Below are 17,820 nucleotides of genomic sequence, written 5' to 3'. Positions count from 1 at the left end.
GAAAATTTAATTGAGATGAAAATTTGAAAGAAATCGACCAAGTTTTTTTTTTCAATGTGCAAGAAAAAAATATGAGGAAAAAAGATGCAAACTTCAAGCAATCTTCGATTCGGCATGAAATATCATGTTCTCTAAAAGATATTGCATGTAATCTGTAGGCAGAACTAACTGGTCCAATGAAGCTGATAAACATTAAAAACAAACGATCAGGTACAAGTGATAAGGCCCCAAGGAAACGGCAAATGATCAATTTTCTTTTCGTTTATTTACTGTTTTTCTCCCGTTTGCCGTTTCCTTGGGGCCTTATCACTTGTACCTGACTCAATTGTTTTCTTACTTTTTTTCTTAGTATTGTGATATGACCACACGGTAAACGGATAGGCGATAAAGATTAACATCTTTTATTTGCCATTATTATGCAACGGCATTCACGATTGCAGCGTTGCGAGCATGAATTCTGAAAAGCATTAGTTTTCACCATTCAAATTCCCCGCCAATCTTTATCATTTCGGGAACTACAAATAGATGGCGTGATACGTTTGTTCTAGACATGAAGATAGCAAGCCCCGTCTGTCGTGTTTTTTTATATACGCGAAACACAATGTGTTCATGCATTTTCGTATATACGTATCGCGTTGATGCGTCGTGGTCAATGAGAATAATGCCTCGACAGTAGTGCAAAATCTCGAGTTTTCGGAAGTGGGGAAAAACGAGTGTGTGCGAGAAAGCAAGAGGAAGAGAGGGGGAGAGCGAGAGAGGTTCGAAATTATAGGACGTCAGGAATCCTCTCTCGGGTCGGTGTTAGATCTTGGGTTTGTTCTCGCGTTCGTGTGGGTCCAGTATCTCTTCGTAAATACCTCAAAAAGAAGAAAAAAGAAAAGAAAATTTCACGGAAAACATGGCTGAAGCAGTTGTCGAGGGGAATCCAATGTCCCGATTTTTTTGTCACAAATGCAGTGTTGAAATTGAAATTTTGCTACCTGTAAGTAGCCCCCTCGTACAATACGTCAAAACTTGTGATTTTTTTCGTTATTTTCGAAACCATTCCCATAAACTGTCACTTCGTACCATGCGTGAATCACACGACCATCTCGTCAAATATACTCCATCTTTCTCCCACGCATACGATCTACTTGTTAATGTGTACACCTATCCATTTCTCTCGAATAATAGTAAAGTATGCTGTTTTTCCTGATGAATCTCGTTACTCGAGACTCCGCATTGAAATATCTAATCGTTCGTCCAATTTTACTCTTTACATTCACAATCGTCTTGTGACTTTTGTCTGACTGAATTTCAGTTTACTTTGTCTTTTTCCGGGACCTCGGGACATATCTCGATTCATACTGTGTTTTTTATTCAACATTCTCGATCGTTCTACACTACAAAATTTATCAATGTTTTGTTCGTCGCACAACCCGGAAATTCGTGATCTTGGTTGATGACGTTGAATTGACCGATTTGTTTTGCATTCGTTCAATCAAATTCTAGTGTGCGTGTTCACATCGCACATGTGAAAACACATACTTTTTTCCATTGCGTCATAAGGTCGATAAGAACAATCGCGCTTTTATTCTAGAAATCTACGATTTAGAAAAAAAAAATAACCGTTTTCATACTAACTTTTTATCAATAATTGTTAGTTCTCATGTTTTCAAAATTATTTCGAAAAACTTTGACGTTTATTTTAATATCTTCTAATCCCTAAGTATATGTTATTTTATATACTTCTAGAATTTTTCTATGAAGCATTATTAAAGCTTATTGAATAAGATTTTTTCACGATTGATTAATTATTTTGGAGGAAATAAACTAACGACCTTTTATGGCCACCAGGATTACACATGTCCGTATTGCACATCCGGTTTCATAGAGCAATTGGGAGGAGGAGGAAGCGAAGATATGGAAGATGATTCCAACTCAGATTCAAGGCCATATCTTCATAGCTCTAGCATAGAGATCAGTGGAGACGATTTGAGTGATCTCCACATCGACGTAAGATAAAATAAGAAGATAACGAAGTCCACAATGATTTCCATAATCGCGTGGACTTGATAACACTAAAATTCTGAATACCATTTAAGTTTACGTTTGTTGATGAGCGAATACTTTTCTATTTGCCTTTTATGATCAATAACTTCCGAATTCAAGCTCTCCATGGAGCATCTAATTTTTAATGGATACTTTAAGAAAAAAAAAATTGATAATTGGAATATTGTGAAAAAATAAAAGAAATTTGGTTGAATTTTGGCTATGCAAACTGTAGTAACATTAAATTCTGCAAAACTGCATTCAAAATACGTGATCCAATCGTTGGATTAGAAAATCAGTTTTTCTTTTTCCTGCAGTGATGAAATTTTAATTACGCTTTTTTTTGTAATCGTGAATAACAAAATTGCACCTAAAAATTATGGAAGTTATGGCTGTTTTCATTAAACATACTTTTCAAAAATTTTGAGTTGACCAACTGAAAAAGGTGACGTACAAATTCAAGCAAGAAAAAAGAAAAGGAATCTCTTCTTGAGATACCATAAATTTGTGCAACATCCAAAAATCGACGATAAATACTTCATTTTGATATTTTTTTTCTAAAGAATGCTTATCGATTCGCTTATTTTTATCAGCTGGTACAAACACCGACAGTTGGAATGCTTCTCGATGTAATGGGACCACTTCGACAAATAGCAGAATTATCATCAAACGGTAGTGACGCCTCACAGGGAACAAGAGGAGTCCAGGGACAGCAGGACAATCTGGATCGCAGAAATCGCACAACGTAATGACATAGAAACCGTCTTCATAGAATCATCAGAAAAAAAATATTTTTAACAAATTGCAAAGCTCCGATGTTTCACAGGATGCAACTTCATCGACCAACCAGACATGTGCTAGTTGAGGATTTGGTGGAAAATTTTGTTCGAAATCTTTCCGGCTTTGGACTTCATCTTCCAACTGCGCAAGGTGGACCAGTTCAACCATTGTGCGTATCTATAGAATTACATATTTATCAATTAGGAACACACAAAAAATACAGAACAAAGATAAAAGGATTCGATGGATATTTCTTCGTATGATCGCCAATGAAAATTGTATTTCCAAAAATCAACAGTTCCAGGACAAAAAAATGTTTGAACCATCGTTTTTTATTCATCCATGAATTTCATAGTGGACTCGAAAAAAAGTCATATCTCGACCGATTAATGTATTAACATTAGAAACGATGAATAGTCTGTTTTTGGGAAATCCTGGCGACTACGTCTGGGGTCGAGATGGATTGGACACGATTGTAACACAATTGCTCAACCAAATGGATGGTAGTGGACCACCCCCTCTGCCTCGTAAAGAAATCGATGAAATTCCAATTGCTACCGTATCACAAAACCAAATTGGTCAGTGGAGTAATATTTATTTCGATCGAATCTTCTTTCGTTCTTTCGTTTATTAATAGCTTTACAGATATCAAGCTCCAGTGCTCGATCTGCTGGGAGGATTTCATTCTTGCTGAGCTCGTTAGACAACTACCGTGTAAACATATTTATCACACGCCCTGCATTGAACCATGGCTTGAACTCGTGAGTTTTTCACACCTTTCATTGAATCTCCTTTTTCCAATGTGAATAATTGAATACAAAGTATGGGATTTGTAACGGTGAAGGTGGGATTTTCGAAAATCGGTCCGGAAGTAAGGCCGACAAATATTTTTTAATTTCAGTGTTATTGGTATTTTTCCATCAAAGTAATTTGATATTATTTGCATACAAAACAAACCTGCAATTTCAGCTTTCATTGCACCTTCACATTCCATTTTATTTTCCAGCACGGAACTTGTCCCATTTGTAGACAAAGTTTAGGGGATCAAAGTTCAGCTGACGCAAATCGCGACACTGTAGGTCCAAGTCTAGCGGCCCTTTTCAGGTAAAATTTACAGATTTTTCGAATGATCTAAATGAAATTATTGGATACGAAACGAATTCGAATGGAAACAATATCATTGTTCTCGTTAGTTTTTAGGAACATGGCAAATTCTTAATTTTATGTAAACAACGAAACTTCCAGTACCTATAGCTAACAATAATTATTTTTTTTCTGGATACCAGGGCAGCGAATCAAACGAGTAATGGAAGAACCCCATCAGCGCCGTCGTCGTCGACGTCTGACGAGTAGTTTGAAAAATACTGAAACACAAAGAGGATATAAAAAAAAGTAAGGGAAAAATGTCCAATAATGGACTCGAAAGAGAAAATACGAAGAATGAGAGAAAGAATTTAATTAATATTATTATATGTACAGTGTCGCTCCCGTACTGTAGGCTGGTAACGCGTTTCGCACACGTCTGTAAAACCCTAACTTTCCATTCGCATTTTCTCCTTTTTCGTTTTTCCCCACTATTTTTCTTTTGAAAACTACCGTGAAGTTGAGTTCTTTTAGCCGGTAGAAATATGAAACTGAGTGAGCAAAAGCAAAATGATTTATTTGATTGTTACTTCACATCGAAATACATTGATGTAAAATAATGGAAGAACTATAAACAAGAAAAATAATTCGGTATACTCTTTCAACCAACAATTAATCACTAATTAGACCAAAATGATTGATTATAACTTTTATTAAGCTAATTCTTTCTCGAACGATTGGGATTATTTCAAGATTGAATAAATTCTTTCAATTCCGAAATGTGAATCTTCCATTATTATTTATTTCGTCAATTTATTGCAACAGATTTTCATTCACATTCTATTGAATCTTTGAGAAAATAGATTGTTACTCTATTCTAATAAAATTCGCTTATGGCCCGAAAATCAATGCAAATTAAAACGAAAAATGGAAAATTCTTGAATTTATAGAAATAAACAAATCGCTGCAGACCACATGGAAATGTAGATAATTTTTTTTCAATACGATTCACTGAAAAAAACTCGTGAAGAATATTCCTGCATTATAAATGATCCTTGAAACACTAGCACACCACGAATGAAAAAAAAAATTGTGTATAATCTTGTTGAAACGTGCTGTAACGAGAGGCTACGTTGAATAAAAAGCATTGATAACAATTTGTCTTCTACTGGAGCGAAGAAAATCGAATAAAACGAAAATTAGCAAACGAAGTTATTTTCATATACAATGGATTAAAAAAAAAATCATTTTTTCAACAAATGCTAAACAGAAAATTCTCTTTGTAATGTTGACCGAGATCGAGCAGCTTTTCAATCGACCCTCGCCTCGAGTTTTTTGCCTGCAAATCATATAAATATATATAATTGTAGGATAATTAGATAGAAACAAGAAATCTTCGAATAAATGAGCAAAAAATGCTTACCCAGACATTTAAGCTATAATTATAGGTTGTAAAAATTATATAATACACCATTTTCCTGATCTACGAAGAATTAGACGCAGAGTCCCAACTTTCCATTGCAAACGAATGAATTAAACGAAATCAATTCTTCTCGAAGCCTATCTTTCGCAATGTCTTTAATTACAATAAATGAAAATTGGAAAACCACTATCAACTTCGAAAAATTGAATACACAAATTTGAATGGTTGGAAAATTTATTTTTTCGCTAATCATCATCGAAAGTTCCTAATTACAATAGAATTCGTAGGAACATGTAAATCATGTTGAAAAATCGACTATTTCGAAGCTTGAAAATTGAAAAAATATAATTTATGAATTCGAACGAGTAAAATTAATTGTGTGTCTAGAGTTATTGACATAATTTCGATCGACCAAATATACTGAATAAAACTGTAATCTGAACTGTCTCAAAAAATTAATTGAAATTAGTATTTTTTTTTAGGTTGCATTTTTACAGAAAATAAAAACTGCACGTAAAGTAAAAATCGAAGGAATAAGAGCTTTTCTTTTTCGAAGGAAAAGATTTCATTAAATTATAATAGTTGGGGGAGGGGAGGGGGGATGTTTGCGTGTTGTAACTGTATTTATTTTCTACAATTGTTGGGTAATCATAATCCAGCTTCATAGTTGTTCATGATATAAAATATTGATAAATGAGTCATATTTTTCTTTCTGAAATAAAAAAATGGGATATTCCGGAGAATATGCTTCACATATATTCTTTGGTAGCCAAACATAAAAACAAAATGTTTAAAAAAACATTTAAAAAAAAGTCCCGACTGAAAAATCATATAACGTATGGAAAATAAAATGAAGTGGAGAAAAAAATGAATGTTAGAAAAAGACAACATTGTAAAAAATATGTGTTTCCAGAAAATGATTTATCTTCAAACTACTTTGCTTAAGAAAATAGAAATAAACTTTAAACAAAATGTTTTTAAAAAACATTTAAAAAAACTTCCGACTGAAAAAACATATAGCGTATTGAAAATAAAATGAAGTCGAGAAAAAAGTGAATGTTAGAATCAAATTTCTAATCAAATCTGATCAAATCATTGAATAAGAACTAGAGACATCTTCCGATGAAAACTAAATTCTATTATGTTTACAATATATTTTAGTTTTCTGTGAGATTACATTTTCTTTATTATCACTTTGATTCTTTGTACAATCATTCAACTTCGACAATTATATTAAAATTTTCATTTTTGTATATAAACGACTTACCATGTATCAATATTAACTGTAGGAATCGAATCTCGAGGAAGTTGCACTTAACAATTAAATGGTTTCTTATCTGCCTTAATTATATTTCATCTATTTTATTTCAATCTATTTAAAGTTTACTGCTATTTCCTTAAGCAAAAGAGTTTAAAGATAAATCACTTTCTGGAAACACATATCTTTTTTCTCGACTTCATTTTATTTTCAATACGGTATATAATTTTTTAGTCGGGAGTTTTTTTTCAATGTTCTTTTAAAACATTTTTTTTTAAATTTACTTCTTTAAAAGAGTTGAAAAATAAATCATTTTCTGAAAACACATCTTTTTTTCTATGTTGTTTTGTTCCAACATTCATTTTTTTTACTAATAAAAAATGAAAAATGAATAAAAAAATGTATTTATTTTGTTTCAAGTATTTTTTTTTATTTCATAAAAACCCTCTCTGGGCCTTCTTTGACACACTACGCGCGATTAGCGATGAGCGATATAGCCAATGAGAACTCTGCTTTTCCGGACGATGGGTGGTAAAGTAGTGCTCTCATTGGCTATCGCTCATCACTAATCACGCGCGGTGTGCCAGAGGCCTTATGCCCGTTTTCTTCAACGTTAATCTGAGTTTAAACTCGATTTATCCTATCTCGAAACTATAGGAAAAAAATTTGAACCGAGTTTACGTCGGAGAAAACGGCCATATGTCTAAGAACACTGTTCGTCATGGGTAAAAAACACGAGCAAAAATTGGTCAAGACGAGTGTACCGTTCCAGAGAAAAAGTTGCTTCAAAGAAATCCCCCCTATCAGCTGGTCGCAGTGAAACATATAACTCCCGTCTTTTACCCTTCGGGCAGTTGGGAGTTAAAAAACTTGGTTTTATTTTTCTGAATTTCCATCTTGACGTCCGGGCGTGAACTCTGAAAGCGAAATTTTATAATATCAAAAGTTGAAATTCCGCGGCTTTCTTTTTTGTTCGAGATCTATCGACAGTCAAGATATCGATATAATGCCGTATATGCCCCCAACCGGTAGTTCTTGAAACTAACGAGTCTCTTGTGCTCTTGAAACAAGAAGCGGCATGTAGTATCCTTTCTCAAAATTTCTCATAATTCCAGAAAAAAAACGTTGAGAGTGTGCACCAGTGCACACTGTACGTACAGCCGTTGGTATACTTTGGTACAGCGCTGTACAGTAGCGCACGCGACAACACAAATCGCCGATCACAAATCTTTTCTACATCGTTCGTACAATAAAAGTTTGACACATTTGATCCATATACGATCAAAGCAAAACACTGGTATTATCGTGTACTAGTTAGAAACGTTATTTTTACCGGAGAAATAAAACGAGAACGAGGTAGAAAAGCTAACGCTCCAATAAACAAGATATAATCCAACGTTTTCTATGCACTTCAAATCTGTAAACAATGCTTTGAAACAAAAAACAAGCATTTTCGTTCGGTGCTAAACAGATGATCATTCTAAAAAACTATGGATACCGGATATTCACCGTGAAAACAGTGCTGTTTTTTCGGTGCTCGATGTTTAAAAAGGAGAAGGCCAAAAGAATAACGATGGAAGGAAAAAAAAAGTGACGCACCGAATTCATGCTAAACTATCGCCGGATGTTTTAATTTGTCAGGAACGTTCAGATAAATCTTCGTAAACATTGTTTTTTGAGAAGTTTTTCTTTCAATTCCCAGCGTGCAGTGTTTATTTCTCCAAATAATTGACAAAATGGTGCGTTTACGAGGTGCCAACGATAATTTAATTTAGAAAAAACTGTCAGGTTTATACCGAGTTCGTTGGAAAAATCAGGAAAATGGCGTCCTCCCAAATAGACGAATTTTTGGCAGGCCCTCTTGTCACATGGGTGAGTTTCAGCAACCAAGGAGTAATTTAGGTCATAGAATGAAGTATGATATGTTCCGAGAATTTTCATTCTTTCATTCGTTTTTTTTTACAGTTCGTCAGCTGCTTGGAAGACCCAGACTCGTTAACGAATTACAACGATTTGGTCGATGGTGTTCTGTTGCACAGTGTTTTTCTACAAATGTGAGTTAAAACCGTTTTTCAAAAGGTTTACCATTTCTTAAATGAAGAATATTTCATTTTGTTTTGCCAATCAGTACAGTCAAAACAGTGCTGAATTATTACAATTCTTCAAACTGTCAGTCGCATACTCACAGTGATGAAAAATATATAACTGTATCCATTACATCAATAACACAATAATGTGCAAAATATAAGTGCATTACCATTGCACTTATATTTTATCCAATTCCCAGGAAATCATATTTTTATAACGTTTTTTATCATTCATATATATAATTTTTTGCAAAAGCTTTTCAGAAATAATTAAAAATTTCTAGTTCATTTTTTGTACAAAATTAATTGTGCTATTCTAATACTATAATATCAAAATCATTCACGTATGTCATGATGTGACGAACGATTCTTTCATGAAAGTCGTGAAATAGTAATAATATTCATAATTTCATGAACATTGAATATTTTTAATCAAACAATTTTACGCAAAATACTTTTCAAAATAACATAATGTCAGAATATTTATATGTGCAATGTTCACATGATTTCAGTGATCCAGAGCCTTTGTACGACGGTGTAGTACCCACAGGTGGAAATCATACCTTACGAGCCAAAAATTTGAAAACGATTGTGGGCAACATCAAACAATTTTACGAAGAAGAATTAGGCCACTTGATAATCAAACAACCGGACACAGAAAATTTGGGCAAAGAGCCTGAATCGCACGTTCAAGATGCTCGATTATTATTACTTTTGTTGCTGGGCTGCGCTGTTCAGTGTCCAAATAAGAAGCAATTTATTACAAAAATCAAAACCCTTAATTTGGACACTCAATTGGCGATTGTCGACTGTATTAAACAAGTTACGGATCAACCTGATATTGTTATTACTCAGGACTCCATGGAGAACGCTAATTTGGCAGGCCTATTCAAACAAATCAAACAGTTGCTACAAGAACGTGATCTCTATCGAGAGGTATTTTTTAAATGTTATTTTGCTCTTAATGAAAAAAACTTGAACCTTTTTTCTGAAATATTCGCAAGTGAGTGTGAATCGTTGATTTTTTCTTTTCCTCAGAAATGTGCTGTAATTAACAATATGTCTGGAACTAACGATTGTCCGGTTGATCCTGAGAGCGAAGAGGGTGTAAAGAAGGCTCAAAGTACTCAAGCAAAATTGGAACGAGAAGAAAATCATCATTTCGCTGTTGAATTGGCTGACTGGAAATCTAAAGTCAGAAAACAGCGTCAAGAATTGTAAGTACAGAAAATAAATGCTGATACCTGAATCATTTTCTTTTTTCATTGTTCTGGAAAAATGTTCATTCTTCGCCCGTAATTGACTTATTTATTTATTTTCCTAATCTTACAGAGAAGAAAAAACTGAAGCACTTCTCGAATGCAAAGAGGAACTCGAACACAATAAAGCGTCACTCGCTAAACTCAAACAAGAAGTAAAGAATCTTTCAGATATAAGATAAACCTTTCTAATGAGAAATTTGCAATTATACAATATTTACATTGTTCAAGTAACAAAGTGATTTCTCGAATAATAAATGTTAATTTAATCATTTTTCTAACTATCACCATTGTTCAATTATCAATTATTTTTCAAATTTATTCAGAATCAAGAATTAATGCATGAAGCGCGTACCGCAAAATCCTACAGAGACGAATTGGACGCTGTGAATGAAAGAGCCGAGCGTGCTGACCGTTTGGAAATGGAAGTGGCTCGATATCGTGAAAAACTAACGGACATAGAATTTTACAAAACTCGTATCGAAGAGCTTCGTGAAGATAATAGGTAAAATCCCTCAAGAGTTATTGAGAACAAATTTTCTTCGTCCAAAATTCGATTTTTCAATCAAACGGTTTTTTAGAGTATTGATGGAAAATCGAGAAATGTTGGAGGAACAATTGAACTCATCGAGACGACGTGCTGACAAAGTTTTAGAGCTCGAGGCTCAAATAATTGAGTACAAACAGCTTGTAAACGAAATGGCTTTGGTGAGTTGAACAAAAAATGTTCTGCAGTGAAATTCAGTATTAATTTGTTTGTTTGAACAAATAAAAACGCTGTAAGGTCACCTGATATTCAGTAAAACGAGATAGAAGCACATGTATTATTTTTAAAAAATTGACAAAATTCAGGAACGTACCGCGGAGAAAGAAAAATACCAAGAACTTTTTGAAGAAAATTCTCAACTGCACAGATTGAAAAAAGCAGCAGCTGAAGAAGCAGCTTTAGCTGGCTCGATTAGCGAAACTGAAGAACCAGGTAAATTTCTGCCAATTTCATTTTAGCATAATTAAATTGCCGAATTGTAAGTCCTTCAGGCGTCAACATGAAATATAATTCTTCATTTTTCAGACACATCCGACAACAGGTTATCGGAGCAGCTGACAAACAACGCACAAACCCGAGCACTGAAGCTCGAGTTAGAGAATCGTCGATTAAATACGTTAATCGATACTCTAAAGGAAAACTCATTTCACGAGACATCGTCACGAGTTCTTGAACTGGAAAAAGAGAAAAAGAAACTTTCACTGAAAATAGAATCTCTTAATGATGGAAACGAACGTCTTTGTCAACAAAACTCGGACTTGGAACTCGTCTGCAGGCAAGCTTTGGAGGAGAATAAAAAATTGCAGGATACTCTAAAAAATCAACGAGCTTCTTTCGAACGTCAACAGCAAGAATATCAAGTTAGCAATGATTTTTAAATATTCATCAAAAATATGATTGTTGATATTACGAAAAAAAAAGATAAGTTGTGAGATTATTTCGTTACTTTTCTACAGCGAACATTTTCCAATACGTTTTTACAGATCCAACACAACAAAATATTGCAGTTAGAAAACAATTATGATGGCGTTATTAAAGAAAAACAAAGAATTCAGTCACTTCTCGAAAGCGTTCAAAGACGAGCCGACGACCTTGATCGTTCACTCGAAATAGCAAATCAAAAACTCGAAGGACTAAAAAATGTGGAAAACAGTGCCGAGAAAACTGAATCTAAATGTTCCGAGCTCGAAATGAAAATTGCGATGTTGGAAAAAGATAAAGAGAGCGCGTTACGCGATATTTACAAATATCGCGAAACAATCGAGGTAATATACCTGAAAATTTGACCCTCAAAAATGATATTTTTTTACTGCACTAAACGGAACATTCTTATTTCCATTTTCTTCTTTAGGAAAAAGACGTGGCGCTTGATACATCAACCAATAATGTCGAAGTGTTGGAGAGACGAGTCTCTCAACTCGAGAACGAAAGAGACGTATACATCGAGCAAATAACTAGGTAAATACACAATTATTGTAAAAGCAATTACTTATTACTTTTCAAAATGACGGAATCATTGAATATTCGAAATTACGAAATATAACGCTGGACCAAAAAATAAAAATGTAATTTCATTTATATACTTTTCCAGGCTTCAAGAGATCGAAAGATCAAGTAAAGAATTAGACTCCCGAGCAGCAATCGATCGCGAAACTCTCGAGACTCTGCAATCCAATCTTGTTGCAGAAAAACTAAACAGTCAACGATTGTACACTGTACTTGAAAAATTTGGACTTAATGCCGAAATGCTGCTCACTCTTCCATCTGACAATATTTTAAAGAGGTGAAAGCTCCAAATGTCTTTCCTTTAATCCTTTAATTCGTACGGAATTAAAAAGCTTTTCAATTTTGTGAATCTATCATCATTTTTCAATTTTCCGTAGAATTTCTCAAATTCCTGAGGTTGTCGAGTACATTAAATCATCGATCGTCACAGAGACCACTTGCAATTGTAACGAAAAAATGCCGGATGTGAAAGTCGTTGCTTCTGCTTACGATGCATCGGTTAACATGAATTTACAAGAAATCATCGAAACTCAAAGGGTAATTGTTTGATTTATTTTGCGATATTTGATTATGCGACGAAGATGTAATACCGAAATCATAATAACGAAAATTTTCTTAATCTCAGAGAGAAATAGAAAACCTTTCAAAACGATCAAACACGAGTCAAGCAAGAGCAGAGCAGCTGAAATCGGAAAAAGCTCAACTTCAAGTTTCAGTAACGACGCTACAGTCGCAAAGTACATCCCTTACGACCCAACACACAGCTTTGCAACTGGCGAATTCGCAGCTAGTAGCAGAAAAGGAAGAGGTGAATAATAATCAGAGAAACAAATAATGGCTCAGCTTATTTCTGTTTTTTTTTTTTTTTACCAATCATCACAAGTTCCTATCAACGGTTGTATAATAATCGAGGCTTCTATGGTTTCATTTATTTCTCGTAGCTTTTGAAAGATCGTATTGCTCAGCAAAGAGCTCACTCTCAACTCGTTAACGATCAAGTTACCCTACAATCTTTGCACGAGCAGCTGAACAACGAGTATGAAAATCTCCTTCTCGAGCGCGAAACCCTCAAAGGACAACTTCGAGATGTAAAAAATATGAACAGAGCGCTCAACGAATCCTGCGAACGTTTGGAAGCGAAGAACAAAGCATTGATCGCTGATCACGAAATCGCCGTCACTCACGTTAAGAGCCTCAATAATTTAAGAGGAGAGCACTCGAAATTAAAAGTAAGAGCCAAGTAATCAAAAAAACTTGATAACGACGATTTCTAGAATGAATCCTACTGAATTATGATGCCCAAAATTGAAAAGCAATTATAATTGAACTATGTCTTTTGATTTGAACACAGGAGGATTTCCGAAATCTTTACACCGCTATGGAGAAACTGAAGATCGAGTATCGAAATCTCCAGGAGGATTACCGCAAAAATAAAATCGAAATGAATCGATTGAGCCTAAAAGAAACGGAGATGCAGGGCGAAATGAGCACGAGGGATGATAAATGCGCGACAATGGAGCTCCAAATAAGCAAATTGAATGAACGCTGCGAAATGTTGATGCAAATGAATTCTGGGCTAGACAGCAATAGACGGTCATTGATGGATCACATCAGTTTGCTTTTTAGTCAGTATCACGAATTATTGACTCACTCATTGGAGGATAAAGAACATTATCATATGGAAGAAAAATTGTACACGTACGTTCACAATTCCATGAGTTCTATCTTTTGATTGATAAATATTTGAACGAAATTGCGTTAATTGAGGATTAAAATTCATTGGAAAATAGCTGTAAAATAAGAATAAAACCAATCGTGATCAAATTTAATAAAAAAAAATCATTTGCAAGAAAATTTCGAACATCAATTTTACAGGGACAAGGTCAATCACTTGTATAGACAGAAGGAAAAACTCGAGGAAAAAATAATGGAGCATTACAGAAAACTGGAAAGTTGCTCGACGAAGAACAGAAGATTCGGAGCAAATTTTGTATCGCGAATCCGGAAAGCTGGTTCCGAGCTTTTGAAGGTAAATAAAAAGCAATCCGTTTCTCGGTGAAGAGCTTTAAACAAAACTTGTCCAATTCTGATTCACGTCGCCCGGAAAACGTATGAATATTTATTATTTCGGTAATTATAGAATCGACGTTCTTGGGCCGATGATTCGAAGCAATTGGAAAGCGGAAAAATTTATGAAACGGAATCGGGTTCAAATGATTCGGACGCAAGTATCGACGATCATCGTGTAACAGGCTTAGTGGATCCTGTCGTGTTGGAAGGCGATGCACTTTCATTGGGTCATCCGGGAACTCGAAGAACAGTTTATTACACCGACGATTTGGGGTCTCCGGCGCCTTCTCTTACAGTGAGTCAACCAACGATTTATATGACGCGCAAATCTAAAGCGGTTTTCTAGTTTGAAAAATTAGAAACTGTTTTTCCAATTGAAAATAATAATAAATCTTTTCGAACGTTTGGACACTATAATATTTGTTCGACACTTTAATTTCCTATTGGAGATAAACAAACGAATCCGATCTAATGACCGTATGAATTAGAACAGTGCATAAATCTTCGACGTGAGCTTACAAAACGATAATATTTTCAAATTCAGCAGGATCACAAATTGCCTTCGTCAACGCCTTTATCGCACGGACGTCTAGAGAGTATAGACGGTCTTTCGAGTCAGCAGGAGCAGTCACCGCGATTGGAAATTCCTCCTTGCGAGCCCCGTCCATTTTTAATATACAACAAAGTATCAGCGGTTATAAACGAATCGAAGAATATGAGCACGGGAGTAAAAGAAGAGACTCGAAACGATGAAATTCCAGCAGAGCCTCAAACGGTAAAAGAGCCAAAAACGCGGAATCCCGTTTGGTACGAGTACGGGTGCGTATGAATTTTTTCCAAAAACTCAATCATATCGGCGTAAATAAATACCGATAGAAATCGACTGATTGCGATCACTGCCCCCCGATTAGCGCCTTGGTAAATCGAGAAAATCACATTCTGTGTCTTTCTAATAACGCGCCCTTTGAATAATCATGTGAATCCACGAATATTTTTACCGCGATCCTTCGTCGCTAACTTATCCCTAGAGTATTTCGTTATTTCGCAATTTCGATCGAAAGTCCTCTCTTTGATCGTGCGGGATTCTTACAGTTATAAACCCTTATGTTACTAATTCAAATGTCGATGCATTACCATCGGAGTCATTTATCTCAATCATCTTGATAGCGTAATCTTGCAATTCTGCCTACGAGAAATAGCAGCTTTTTTATACATTGTGATATATATAGAGTTTACCTTTTTTACAATAATTGACAGACTTTTTGGAACTGATTTTTATTTATGCCCACGACGATGTCCGAAGATATGTATTATAAATAAACAAATGTATACATATACAGATATATATATATATATTTAGGTATATGGATATTGCGCTTCAATCTAACAGTAACATAGCCAAGTATTATTTGTACTAAAGAATCGCATTTTGTAGTTAAGATTATTCTTTTCATTATGTATTATCGCAAAATACAAATTTTCTTGCCCAGTCATATATGTTTGTTAAATTATTCGAATGTTTTCATTGGGATGATAAGAATTGAATTCTGATTCTGGACTGCGGGTTCGATGGGTCAATCTAGTTTGGCCTACCAGAATAGTTACGCCGAACTAGTTTTGTCGAGATATTTCGTGCAGGCTAAGTGAAATTATTCGTAGTAGGAGAAAATAAATATCAGACTGAACTAGTTTCGCCTATACAAAAGCAGTTTCTTAGGAAACCGAGTTCGCTGATAAAAAGTATGTATATGTATTTACATGTTTTATTTTTTGCGTCCTTAACATGTATTGACATCCTTTTGGAATATTTAATTGTCGAATCAAGGTGGAAGAGGTATCTACAAAGTTTGGCTCGTCGCAAAATGAGCGGGTGTTTTTTTGGTTCGCGGACCCTCACCGGCATATTAAACGAGGACACGTTACCTGTGTGTATATGGCATTCGCCCGACGATCTTCTTGCAGCCTCGTGACGCTCTTATGGGGATCAGAGAGAGAAAGAGAGGGCGATAAGGGCGTTGAGGCAACAGGCGAAGGGAGAGAGGAGAGGGAAAGGGTTTCCGAAGTTTTTTATCATCATTCTCACGGGCCCGCTCTCGTGGTCAAAAAACTGCCCACAGCTCACGTCTGTCGCTCACCCCATCAAAAGTTCTCAGGCTTTGAACGAAAAAATTTGCATACTCGACTCTCTCTCTCTCTCTTTCTCTCTTAATCTGTATCTCCTAGGAATTCTTCCTATGGAATACAGTGTTTAGTCTGCCTAGCGCAAAAACCTCCCCTTCGGAACGAAGACGACTTTGATTTTGAAGTTTTTTTTGTTTCTGCCTTTTTTCTTGCCGGTTCCGCCTAATGGACGAAGAAAAGCTTTCGATCGTGCGAATGCACCTTAGCCACGGATAACGACTTTTTTTGGCTCAACTATTCAGGCAACGGTTTCGATTGTTGATTTCTTGTGACTTTTCTTTTTTATCAAAACACGTTACGACGGAGAGGATTGATTAATTTTTTTATCTTAAAAGTACCAGATACGCGTTATCCATTTTTGTACAATTTCCATATTTTTAGCTCTCATTAATAATTACGGGGTTTTTTTTCGCAGTGAGTGAATTTTCATGAGGAATTTCGATCGGCAGATTCGACTTGACAACGAATTCCATTCCGTAACTGACTTTTATTGAACCAAGAAATTCGAATTCAAAATTTCGATTCGTCAAGCGTTCCGTATACAAAACATTAACATTCCACAGGGTTGAAATTCAAATGATAGCACTGGCCTTAATGAGTTCGTAATGCAAGATTCCTTGTTGGTTTCTTCCGAGAATATTAAAAAAGGGATGGGCGAGGGAGGGGGTGGAAGAATCTTTTAGTTTGTTTCTTTCGATTTTCTTTCGAACAACCCTTTCCCCGAACGTTGCGGTACCGCGTAACTCACCCCCGTCCCCTATAAGACAAAAAACATCGGACTCTGACGTATATAGCATTAACGGTTCTCGTTCTGGCAGAATTTCTCGACGTCTCGGGGTATTTTTCTCCAGCGAAAAATAAAGATCCGTCTCTTTTTTCTCGTCTCTCTTTCTCTCGAGTTCCGTCCTTTCGCGGAAAGGAAAGAACGCGCGGGAAAGAGACCGAGAAAAAGTGAAAGAAAGAGAGGTTATGTAGCCGGCGGGATATGTAAGAACTCACGCGAGAAAGTGGGGTTAGGCGCGATGGCAAAAATAAGATTGATAAAAGCTCGCGGAAAGCTCGTCTCTTTCTCCTTTTTCCCGGAGGAAGAGAAACTTTCCAACGAAAAAACTGTGAAAACGAAGAAAGAAAATCGTGGTATAAAAGTCGCCAAAAATGTGCGCGGCGTTGCGACCAGAAAAAAACTAAACTTGCAGAAGATCCGTTTTCGTAGAAAGGAAAGGAGATGATGATTCGAATTCAGTTTTTTCACCAAAATGAAAGACTGAAAAAAATATTAGCTCTACCTTCGTTTCACATCTAAATTCGCATATTATATTGCATCAAACGATTTTTTTCATTTTTATATTTTCATTGCAGAATAAAAAAATTACTTTCCCCACAGTGTCATTATTTATAATTTTCAACGAATTCGCATCCACCGTTAATCTTCTATCGAAAATCGCAGATGAACATTTTACCTTGAAAATCATCTTGCATACGTAGGTAACTCTGAAAAAAAAAACGTATCAATATTGCAAAAAAAAAAAAAAATCAAGAATTCAACGGTGCGAGAACGTACGTATAGACGCAAAAAGTACAGAAATGGTAGAAAA

The 17,820-nt window shown here is 35.3% G+C and overlaps 2 protein-coding genes across 4 annotated transcripts; both read left to right on the top strand.

Annotated features, from left to right (window-relative positions):
- Positions 1 to 595: 595 nt before the first annotated feature.
- On the top strand, positions 596 to 5,759 carry Iru (E3 ubiquitin-protein ligase Iruka). 2 transcript variants are annotated; one of them, XM_043421142.1, is made up of 8 exons: positions 596 to 982; positions 1,837 to 1,995; positions 2,625 to 2,776; positions 2,882 to 2,980; positions 3,229 to 3,389; positions 3,457 to 3,572; positions 3,818 to 3,915; positions 4,098 to 5,759. In XM_043421142.1, exons 1-8 carry the CDS (start codon positions 899 to 901, stop codon positions 4,162 to 4,164), a joined length of 936 nt encoding a protein of 311 aa, XP_043277077.1. In that variant the 5' UTR covers positions 596 to 898; the 3' UTR covers positions 4,165 to 5,759. The 2 variants fall into 2 exon arrangements, with proteins under 2 accessions (XP_043277077.1, XP_043277076.1); XM_043421141.1 differs by having other exon boundaries at positions 598 to 982; positions 2,858 to 2,980.
- A 1,962-nt stretch (positions 5,760 to 7,721) lies between these two features.
- On the top strand, positions 7,722 to 15,537 carry Girdin (protein girdin). 2 transcript variants are annotated; one of them, XM_043421139.1, is made up of 19 exons: positions 7,722 to 8,447; positions 8,541 to 8,629; positions 9,175 to 9,598; positions 9,701 to 9,879; positions 9,995 to 10,076; positions 10,248 to 10,426; positions 10,503 to 10,629; positions 10,774 to 10,900; positions 10,994 to 11,328; positions 11,452 to 11,733; positions 11,820 to 11,926; positions 12,060 to 12,251; positions 12,352 to 12,511; positions 12,600 to 12,782; positions 12,916 to 13,203; positions 13,326 to 13,672; positions 13,850 to 14,003; positions 14,115 to 14,339; positions 14,592 to 15,537. In XM_043421139.1, the coding sequence occupies exons 1-19, from the start codon at positions 8,397 to 8,399 to the stop codon at positions 14,871 to 14,873; spliced, it is 3,813 nt and encodes a 1,270-aa protein (XP_043277074.1). In that variant the 5' UTR covers positions 7,722 to 8,396; the 3' UTR covers positions 14,874 to 15,537. The 2 variants fall into 2 exon arrangements, with proteins under 2 accessions (XP_043277074.1, XP_043277073.1); XM_043421138.1 differs by having other exon boundaries at positions 7,723 to 8,447; positions 14,589 to 15,537.
- Positions 15,538 to 17,820: the final 2,283 nt, after the last annotated feature.

Source organism: Venturia canescens, chromosome 6 (assembly GCF_019457755.1).
Source record: "Venturia canescens isolate UGA chromosome 6, ASM1945775v1, whole genome shotgun sequence".
Classification (NCBI taxonomy): Eukaryota; Metazoa; Arthropoda; class Insecta; order Hymenoptera; family Ichneumonidae; genus Venturia; species Venturia canescens.
This window is presented reverse-complemented; position numbering and strand designations above follow the sequence as displayed.